The 11,228-nt window shown below is 41.8% G+C and overlaps 1 protein-coding gene across 1 annotated transcript in view; it reads left to right on the forward strand.

The window, feature by feature from the left end:
- Positions 1–330: 330 nt before the first annotated feature.
- The window catches only part of lama5 (laminin, alpha 5), an 84,555-nt gene continuing 73,657 nt past the window's right edge, over positions 331–11,228 (forward strand). The window contains exons 1-5 of the mRNA XM_034877581.1: positions 331–395; positions 511–653; positions 2,209–2,327; positions 3,363–3,533; positions 3,817–3,914. Coding sequence (XP_034733472.1) covers positions 331–395; positions 511–653; positions 2,209–2,327; positions 3,363–3,533; positions 3,817–3,914 — 596 coding nt within the window. The remainder of the gene's footprint in view (positions 396–510; positions 654–2,208; positions 2,328–3,362; positions 3,534–3,816; positions 3,915–11,228) is intronic.

Raw genomic sequence — 11,228 nt, forward strand, 5'->3', positions numbered from 1 at the left:
CAGTAGGCTACCATTGCAATAGTATTGTAATAATATCGTATTGTGGGCTAAGTATAGTGATGACATTGTATAGTGAAGCCTCTGGTGATTCCCACTCCCTGTTTACAGTGAGTGTAAGCCTCCTTTTACATGCACGCATGCATGCACGCACACACACACGCACATTGGAGGTGTAAAATAGGAGGTGATAGTGATTAGTCATGGTGTTGTGAAAGTGTGTTCTGTTTCCACTGGGGAGGGAGTCTAAGGTCTGACAGACATAACAGTGGAACAGCTGAACTTGATTAGCCCCACGAGAGCTAACCAGCTCCAGGGCCTTTCAGGAAATGGATGAGGGACGACAAGGTAAAAAAGAGAGGAGGCCAGAACCTGAGAAGGAGACAGAGGAGCATCTGGTGTGACCAAAACTCTCTGAAATTGGTCGCAGTGACGGGTCGGCCATGCAGCATCAGACATGTTCAGAGAGAACAAAACAATGTGAACCGTATCTGAGTATGTGACTTATGTCAGTGTCTTTGTCTCTGTGTCTCTGCAGCTCTTCCACGTGGCCTACGTATTGATTAAGTTCGCAAACTCTCCCCGTCCGGACCTCTGGGTTCTGGAGAGATCCGTGGACTTTGGGCAGACCTACCAACCCTGGCAGTACTTCGCCTGTGAGTAGAAACGTCTACATTCACCCTGGGGTGTAGGGTTTGTTTTAACATTGGGTGGGGCATTTTGGGGACACACATGGGACCCCAGAACATTTTGAGTGTCAATCACTTCATTTCCTGCAATTTGTTAAAAAGAATGTCCTATTTTTAAATTATTATATTGTATAGTATACTTTGGGGTGTACATCATAACAACACATTGGTTAGAGAATGAGACAAAAGAGATATGAAATCATAAACAAAATCTTAGTCCCATGTTTTCAGCCCCCTGAAATTTACATCTCTATATTCACCTCTACAGTGCCTCCAGAAGTTTTGTTATTAGTAGCAAACCTAGTGAGATTCCATCTTCATCACTTCATGCTTTCCTAACCTCCCCTTGGTTTCGCCCTAATTCTCCCTCTAATCTCAGAGTTAAATAGCAACCCTGTGGGGATTACATCATAGAGCTGCCATCTGATTGGCTGTGGCAGCTGTCAATCCAGGTGGGCTGCAGGGGAATTCCAGGCATGTCTGCTAACAGGTCGCGGCTCGTAGTTGAAGATTGTGTGTGTGTGTGTGTGTGTGTTTGTGTGTGTGTGTTTGTGTATAATGCAGTCATTTGCATTATTGTAAGATGCCCCAGGTGTCCTAGATGGCGGATAAATAAAATATCTTGAATTTGATGGATATCTCACAGGGATTTACGTTTCCATCAACGTATTTTTATTTGCATTTTATATCACATTCGAAAATGTTGATGGAAACGGCAAAATTACGTAGTGAACATGTAAGTCACATGACTTACTGGCATCCCATCGGAGGGGGGAGGGATCGGGATACAGGTCCCATCTAGGCCGCCGTACACATGTGGCACAAGGTGTATAGTGGAGTTGGGGCGCGCCGTAGCCTGGGCCTCAGCCACGTCGGCTAAACTGACCAATTGCTTTAACAACTTGAATGGTACAGTCCTGGACCTCAGGTTTAGAGGTGAACAGTTGTTGAATGGTAAAGTCCTTCGGACCTTCTCATTAGTGTCACGGCTGCCATTACAGAGACATTTTGAACTAAAAGCCAACGTGCTTACTCCCTCCATAACATCCCTAAATTTAATGCAACAGCGTACTGCGTCTGATGTCATTGTTCTTGTTCTTTTGTGCACGCGTGTTGATGAGATATTTTGGCCTGGGCGTGTTAGTTGGAACAGAGATTGGTTTGTTTGAGGTAAAAACACCAAAACATAGCGATGTAGTGTTGAGTTGTGTGGAAGCTAGTCATTGTGCATTCCAGCGGTTCTGAAGCTAAAAATGCAGCTGAGGTATATTTAGGGAAGACTGTTGGGTAAATATAGACCTCCACCCCCTCTAATTATCACAGGGAGACGCATCATTAAAATGCCACAAGATGCTCAGGATGTTCACACGTTTGCTAACATGTGATTGGGCTGATTAGAAGCTTTTCTTTCCTATCCTCCTTTCTCTTCCTCTCTCTTTCTCTCTCTCTCTCTCTCTCTCTCTCTCTCTCTCTCTCTCCCTCTCTCGTGTGTGTGTGTGTGTGTGTGTGTGTGTGTGTATAGCCTCCAAGAGAGACTGCATTGAGCGTTTTGGACAGAGGACCATTGAGAGGATCAGCAATGATAACGACATCGTCTGCACCACTGAATACTCCCGTATCGTCCCACTGGAAAATGGAGAGGTGAGTGTGTGTTTTGGTCGACAGCAGTCAGTCAGTTATTTTTCTCTCCTCAACCCCGCCTACCTGTGCATGTCCAAAAAAAACAACAACAACAAACACTGCATGGCTTACCCGCTGGTAGCATGCAGCTAAAGACACAGGCAACATTAGCTTACCTCCTGGTAGCATGCACCTAAAGACACAGGCTAACATTAGCTTACCTGCTGGTAGCATGCAACTAAAGACACAGGAAACATTAGCTTACCTCTTAGTAGCATGCAGCTAAAAACACAGGCTAACATTAGCTTACCTGCTGGTAGCATGCAAATAAAAACACAGGCTAACATTAGCTTACGGGCTGGTAGCATGCAGCTAAAGACCCAGGCTGACATTAGCTTACCTGCTGGAAGCATGCAACTAAAGACACAGGCTAACATTAGCTTACCTGCTGATAGCATGCATCTAAAGACACATTCTAACATTAGCTTACCTGCTGGTAGCATGCATCTTAAGACACAGGCTAACATTAGCTTAGCGGTAGCTCATAGCTGTACTATTCCAGTAAACCATGGCCAATAGAACAACAGAACTCCCCCCCCCCCTGAGTGAGTTCTGTAAATAGACAACAAAGGTAAGCATGTGGTCTCTGCACCTTGTTTAACCAACGGCATTAAATTACACCTGGTTAACTCTGGTTAAATTGTGACATCCCTATCAGCAACATATGTGATTATGGATTAATAATTACTTAATTCTAATAAGGATGTGCTGAATATGTGACTGATATGCTTGACAGCACACTATCATGTATACCCCACATCAATAACATTACCAGGTCTGCCTACTTCTGCCTAGGAAACATCAATTGCCTTACCTTAGCCAAATTCTGCTCTGAGTGTTGCATAATTGCAGTTAGAAAAGAGTTTCCCGTATTTCTGCTTTGGTACACATTGAAGTGGGACAAATGTGTTGTTCCCTCTGCTGTATTCCAAGACTGTAATGTCTCATATGTGTGGGTTTGTGGGCTGATATGAAGCTTCTGTCCTCCTGTCCCAGGTGGTGGTGTCCTTGGTGAACGGTCGGCCCGGGGCCATGAACTTCTCGTACTCCCCTGTACTGAGGGACTTCACCAAGGCTACCAACATCCGGCTCCGCTTCCTGAGGACCAACACGCTGCTGGGACACCTGATGGGCAAGGCGCTCCGGGACCCCACTGTTACCCGCAGGGTAAGACAGGGCAACCAATCAGGCCTGATTAATTTTTTCTTCCAAAAATGACTAACAGAAGATACTTTATCTTATTAGCAGCAAAATGGAATACGCTTGTTTTCACTTATCCTATACATCTATAGAATGTTAGCAACATGAAAGAAGCAAAATAAGAAGAAAAAATGACAAACGTAAAGGTTTGAATCCAGCATGGTTTGAATCCATCTTTACCAGCAGTCAGTCTTCTTCACATTAACGCCATCTATAGAAGTAGAACTCATGAATTGTTTTTATTTTACAGTACTACTACAGTATCAAAGACATCAGTATCGGGGGACGCTGTGTGTGTAACGGACACGCTGAATCCTGCAACGCCAAGGACCCCAACGACCCCTACAAGTAAGATACAGATTCTTACACACAAACACACACACACACACACACACACACACACACAAACAAACACACACACACACACATATGAGGGCCCATCTGGGACATTAACCCACACACATACAAGTAAAAAGCTCTCGCGCACAATACTAAAACGCTCTCATGAACACTACTGAAACGTGAGTTACACACACAGACACACACACACACACACACACACACACACACAAACACACACACACACACACACACACAGATAATCAGACTGCACTTTCATGACTCACACACTTGCAGCAAACCAACATTGTTTTGACTGAATTTTGTAGTGCAAGTGTGTGTGTTTGTGTCCTCGACTGAACAAAATGAGAGAATGTCTTGGTGAACACACACGTCTAATGGCTCCAACACTCAGCTTCAAAAACAAACACACACACACACACACACACACACGCTGCAAAATCCACATTACAGAATTCATATCCCAGATCTATAGCTCTGATCTGATTATTCTTGGCTGGGACTACGTACTGTCTGTCTTCGTCTTCAGCCAATGAGATGTGAGATTTTATTACACATGAGTCTGCTGAGAAAACAAAGAGGGGGCAGAGAGAGAGAGAGGAGAATGTATAACCTGACGTTTACAGCACATTTGTAAAAAATGAGAAGCATTTTAAAGCACTAGTCTGCAACAAATACGTGCATGTATGTTGTTATTAGTGTCATATCTCAAGCAGAATAAATGTGCAGTCTAGTACTAACTTAAATCTGAAATGAACTCTCCACTGCTTTCAGTTTTTTCCTATTGCTAACACACAATTTTGCAAACTAGTCTGGTTTTATCAAAATACGTAACACAATTCACAAAACCACACACCCAAACTGCAAAACACCTCATATATCCTGCAAAATGAAGCACTATAACCAAAACTACACATAACATTATCAAAATCAAACTTTTGCATGAAATGCCACACACTTCATTCACATTACCAGATTTTTGCCTAACCAACTACACACTGTTGGGCATAATTAAAAGCACCCTCATCTTTACTATGCCTTGCCATAATAATAAAATAGGTTTTAGATTGTTCACATGCACAGAAATATTTGCAGATACACACAAATGCTGTTAAAACATTATTTTATAATTCCCTACAGTAAACAAGTCAGTGCAACAAATTGCAGATATATTTACATGGGACTGAAAAAAAATATTCTTACAAAAAAAACTGAAAAAGAAAATTTCATTCAAAATATATCATAAAAATAATTAGGCAGCATCTTGCCGCACAGCCGGGTCCGGCCACAACATCTCGGCATCACAGACAATATGTCCCCCCCCCCCCACCAGACATCGAGGGGGAAGCACTTGAGTGCCTTATCCATCCCTGAATTGCACATCAATGTCATCACATGCCTCTTCCATAGCCTGCACAAGTGGCACGCGCACAAAGGGCCGCGGGTCGTATACCTTCCACCGCCATGCCGAAAAGAACTCTTCTTTGAGGTTCAGACATGGTGAGTATGGTGGGAGGTATCGCACGAGAAATGTTGGGTGGTCAGCAAACCAGTTTTGGACTGCGGCTGCACGATGAACGCTCACGTTGTCCCATACTACAACGTACCGGTTTCCTTGATGGTCTGCATCATTCATACGCTCTGGTGGTATGAGAATGTTGTGAAGTCTGTCCAGAAATGTGAGAATATGGGCTGTGTTGTATGGTCCAAGGTTGGCATGATGGTGGAGGACATCGTGCATACTGGAGATGATACTACCACGTTGGCCAGGAACATCTATGATGGCTCTGTGGCCAACGACGTTTCTCCCCCTTCTTCTGGTCTTTGCTAGGTTGAACCCAGCCCCATCTATAAAGATGAACTCATGTGGGATTGCATGAGCATCCATTTCCAGTACACCATGAAAACAAATTAAAAAAATCTGTAAATATGGTATTATCCAGTACACTGGGAGACAATGTTGCATGTAGTGTACTGCAGTCAATATAGTACTTACATCCACATATGCTTGTCTGACCTCTTTGTTTTCTTGAGAGTTTCTCTAAAACGACACCTTGTTAAGTTGTTTCATTCCGATTTGGTTTTGCTTTAGAATGCGAGCCAATGTGGACAGACAGAACAAAGGTGTGTCTTGGATAATGTGGCTTTGAATTTCTTGTAATCTGATTTCATTATGTTCCAAAACCAAGTTCAGAATACCAGCTTCCTGCAACCTCCCTCCAGCCTCACACATTGTCAGCCCATGGTTGATGACATGATCTACTAAGGTTGCTCTGATTTCATTTGAAAGTGTTTGTCTTCTTTGGCCATGAACTCCTCTACCTACTCCACCCCTACTTCTCACTTTTCCTCCCCGTCTTATTCTCAACCTCCCTCTACCGCTCTGCAACATATTCAATTGTTGTTGTTAAAAAAGGTACTCACCTGTGGTCTTTTCATAGTGCTTACATCCTGATTGGAGTTTTGCACTTAACCGTTGAAGTGTTTGGCCAGGTGGCACATATAATTGGCCAATTAGCTTATGTAGTGTAATTTTGTATGGCAATGTTTTGAAATGGGAAACATGTGATTTTTTGTCGGATTGTTGTGTCTTCTGCAGGGAACTGTGTTCAGTGCATTTAAAAAGTGCCATTTTGAAATGCAAAATGTGTGTAAAGCAGAAAATGTGTTTGGCCTTTGGAGACTTGAGAAGAAGTTTTCCTCTCTGTGTGTCAGTTTAAATAATTGTGCCTTGCAATTTTAGTATTTTAGCAATTGGAAAAAACTGTTATAGGATAAAAGCCAGAAGGGCTGTAGTTATTTCTATATGTTTAGTATTACATCCTGATAAAGAGTCCTTCTCGAGGGTCCTGTATATATGTTCCTCATATAGTTATTTCTATATATTTAGTATTACTTACACCCTGATAAAAAGTCCTTCATGAGGGTCCTGTATATTTGTTTCTCATGTAGTTATTTAGTGGGCATGTTATATTTCCTTCTTACCATAACTTGGCACCAAACAATGGAAACATGCAGCAAATGTGTGTGTGTGTGTGTGTGTGTGTGTGTGTGTGAGAGAGAGAGAGAGAATTTCTAGATAAGTCTAGGTGTTTCATGTGAAGTGGAAGTGGGGCACTATGTGATTCATTCAATAATGTGTCAATGTGTGTATTGCATGAGTACATGTAGTAGTTGTGTGTGTGTCCGTGTGTAAATGTGTGTGTGGCTACCTGCAGGGATTTTACATTAAGCCGTCATCATTGTCAAATCCATTGTATCACTATGAGCCACACACACACACGCCAGAATTTTGGCGGAAAGGAGGGATTTAGAGGGAAGAGAAGGAGATGGGGGAGGGGTGGTGGGACTGTCATGTAGTTTGATGTACAGTAGAGGTGAATATACTGCTGCTAGGAGGGTTGACACTGTTACCCCATCATTCCCGGAAGATGGCAATCATTTGTTTGACAGTAGATACAGAGCAACAGGTTAGGTTTTATTTTCCCAGCTATGTTTTTTCCTATTGTCAGATGTTCAATGTTTTCCTGCATCAATTTGTAGAAATCACATACAGCTTGCCTACTTATCCCTGAAACTTGCACCCTCAAATTTGACGGCAAATAATTTCTGACCTTTATATCTCCACAGTGGCAGATTTGTACCATTCATACTGCATTGGTCCACATCCCTTCGTTCTTTTGCAGTCTGAGTTTAATTCATCATGTGTCTTGGCTCAGTGTTGAAATGCCCTTAGGGGGATGACATTAATCTCTTAGGGGAGACAGAGACTTTGAGATTGTTGGTTACACTGTAAGCAGAGACTGAAATTATTTTCCAAACGTATGTGTGTTTGAGTCTGTCTCTTTAAGATACTAAGCAGAGCGGTGTTCAGCCTCAGACACGCTGTCAGGTGTGTGTTTAAACTTCACCTCCTGTCCTCTGCGTGTCTGTCTGTGTTTGCGGCGGACACATATGGAAGAGGACTGTGTGTTTGATGGGTGTTTGTAATATCTCGGAGGGGCCCCAATAGTTACTGTAAGAGGACGACGTGTGTATACTTTCACATATCTGCTTGCATGCAACCACCTTCTCCCCCCGGCGTGTAACCCCCTTGCATTGCGGTCCTTCCTCCAGAGGGCTGATGGGGATGGTCTGACTAGTCCACACAGCATTCTGGGATTGGAGAAAAACGTGCCGTTGTTTATTGGCATCTCTTTAAACCAATCACAATCATGGGCGGGGCTAAGTTCCGGCCAAAGCCAAGGTGCCTCTGCTAAATAGTCTGAAGAAGGAAGTTATTTGGGTGGAACGGATGTGTACGTTCAGAAGAAGTTTTAGTCATCAACAGAAAACTCTGATTGGACAGATAGTCTAGCTAGCTGTCTGGATTTACCCTGCCGAGATCTGAGGACCAGGTAACCAGAGTCCTCAGATTGGACAGATAGTCTAGCTAGCTGTCTGGATTTACCCTGCAGAGATCTGAGGACCAGGTAACCACAGTCCTCGGAAATCCACCAGAGGTTAGAACGCCAAAACAGAGACAAAGGACGGGGACGGATATCTGACCTAAAATAAGGCACACTTGGTGGATTTTCCAGTGGCACCAGAGCAATTTTGGAAGTGGAATGTTGTGGATTAAACGGCGGATTAATTTAACTTTTGACTAAATATTTGTATTTGCTCTCCTTTCTTGCTCACAATCTTTACTCCTTTCAACCTACTTAAATATGGTTTTAAACGTTATATTATGAGTTTTCACCAGTAAAGTATCGTATGCTATAATGACAAATTTAAAACATACAAGATTTTGTAGAACTCTTCGTTGTTTCATGTCAAATAACAGATTGAAACAAACTGTAAGAAGACGGTGGAATTGGCTGCAGAACTAGTTAGACCGACATCTTAAATCCACTTCCACAACTCCATCAGATAAAATTCAGGTCTTAAATACACCGAGGTGTTTTAATGGCTCTAATTGTATAGTTCAGATTTCATACAGTATGTGAGCTTTAATCTCTCTCTGGCACCCGTGGCATACATTACTCTACAGAGAGTAATTATACTGCCATGATAATGTACGGCAGTTTAACAAACAAGTTAAATATACAGGACCTGCTGAACCAGTTCTGGCTTCACTCCTCCCTTATAAGGGATGAGAGGGATTTCAGGAGATTTCAGGAGATTTCAGGAGATTTCAGGAGATTATGGTACATTGATACCCACCTCCTGAATTCCCTCTCATCACATATAAAAGGAGTGAAGCCGGAACTTGCTTAACATATATATATTATCCACTGAACCTTTATTGACTGTATATGCCTGTACACATTTTGTGACATACAGTATGTCCCAGTGAATGTGTTTTGGAGATGTCATCTTTATAATGTTATGGTTCAACTGAAAATGTAACCAGGGTTTTAAATGATGTTTAGAAGCACCGGAATTTACTGTAAGACCCAAAGCGTCATGCCTAATGGAGAACTTTGCAGAGTCATACTTTGTACTATGGAAAGATTAATTAATTAAGCATCGCCTAAAAATAGTTTTAGCATCTGCCCTGAGATTTGGATCGCTCCTGAATTTGAATAAGTTCTTCCTTGGCCGATGCTACACCCTTCCACCAACTAACCCATCAAGCTAATCAAAATCGACACATTTTCTTTCTTTTTTTAATCCTGCTGACAGAGAAACAAAAGGGGGGTGTTCAACATAATGGATTTAGTCTATGATAATTCTGCTTATCTGGACCCAGACATTCACATATGAGTGGGTAAACAAGAATTAAAGTGATAGTTCTGAGTAATTTTACCCTAGGCTTCTTTGCACCACAACCTCAAGCCAAATACCCCGCCAAAACCTTGAAGTTGTGGTGCAAAGGACCCTAGGGTGAAATTACTGCAAACCATCACTGTAACTGTTCAGGGTTCAATGTAGCCCAAAAAAATATAATACAGTTAGAATAAGTTTGACTGAAAACAAAACGTTAAACTCATTAAATGCCTAATTATACTGATGTGCAGACATCATGTTGGATCATATTGTTGCCAGCTGGCTGGAATATGTGTGCACATAGTTTGTTATGTTGGGCATTTGGTTTCACTTTACTGCATCACCTCCAGTTCAGGATCAGAGATCCGAGAGGTGAGGCCACATCTGGTTTTATCATCAGCACAGCCTGTGTGTGTGTGTGTGTGTGTGTGTGTGTGTGTGTGTGTGTGTGTGTGTGTGTGTGTTTGTTTGTGTGTGTAAGAGAGAGAGAGAGTGAATGTCATTTTGCATACACTATTGTGTGTGTGTGTATGTGTGGGGGGGGGTATAAAAGAAAACAGATTTTGGTTGTCAGGATAATAACAAAGCTCAAAGAGGAAGGAACTGTGGAGGAAGATAAGTTGTGTTCTTGTGCCTTTTTGTAATTCCTTTGTGAGTTTAGTACAATATACTATTATTATACTATTACTGTGAATTCCAGCTGTGGTTTAGAGTGTTGTTCTAGAGGTTAACTGGGGAGAAGTCTCATATTTCTGAAGACCACAGAACCATATAATAATCAGATTTGGTGTTATTTGATGCTGAGAATTGATCACTTCCTTACTTTGGTTTGATATTGTACTATAATATACAGACAATGGTGTGCTATGACCCATAGCTATGCAGGGTACAACATAGTGTTCATGGAAAATGTAGGATTTGTTCTACATCACTACTCCATCACTGGCCAAATTCGCTAGCAAACTTTTAAAGTTATCTGCCAAAGTTAATATTTGGTGGCTTGGCTAATTTAAAGCCACTGCTCAGATACAGAGATGGCAAAAGTACTCACTTTCCGTACTTAAGTAGAAGTACAGATACTTGTGTTAAAAGATACTCTGGTAAAAGTGGAAGTACTGATTAAACTTCTTTACTCAAGTAAAAGTAACAAAGTACAGGCTTGGAAATTTACTTAAAGTATAAAAGTAAAAGTAGCCTTGCAAAACTACCTGGAGCACACAAATGTTACTAGAGAGACGCTGAGGGACAACAGGGGACATGGAGGACACGTCTTTATATGGCAATGGCTACATTTTAAATGGATGTCTGGCAACAACTAAAACATAACATATATGATTATTATGACAGAGACTGGGACTCCAGGTTAATAAGATTCTGACTTATTAGCAAGATATGAATTCAGTTGGCTTCTGGAAATAAAATAAAGGATTAAAATATGAATGACTAAACAGATATTAATGAATTTTTTCATTTTTCTTGATGTCTACTGTCCCAAACATCTCTCTCAGATAAGGCTGAGGATGATGGGAATGTCTTGCTGTTTTCTTCATT

Source organism: Etheostoma cragini, chromosome 7 (genome assembly GCF_013103735.1).
Source record: "Etheostoma cragini isolate CJK2018 chromosome 7, CSU_Ecrag_1.0, whole genome shotgun sequence".
NCBI classification, from domain to species: domain Eukaryota; kingdom Metazoa; phylum Chordata; class Actinopteri; order Perciformes; family Percidae; genus Etheostoma; species Etheostoma cragini.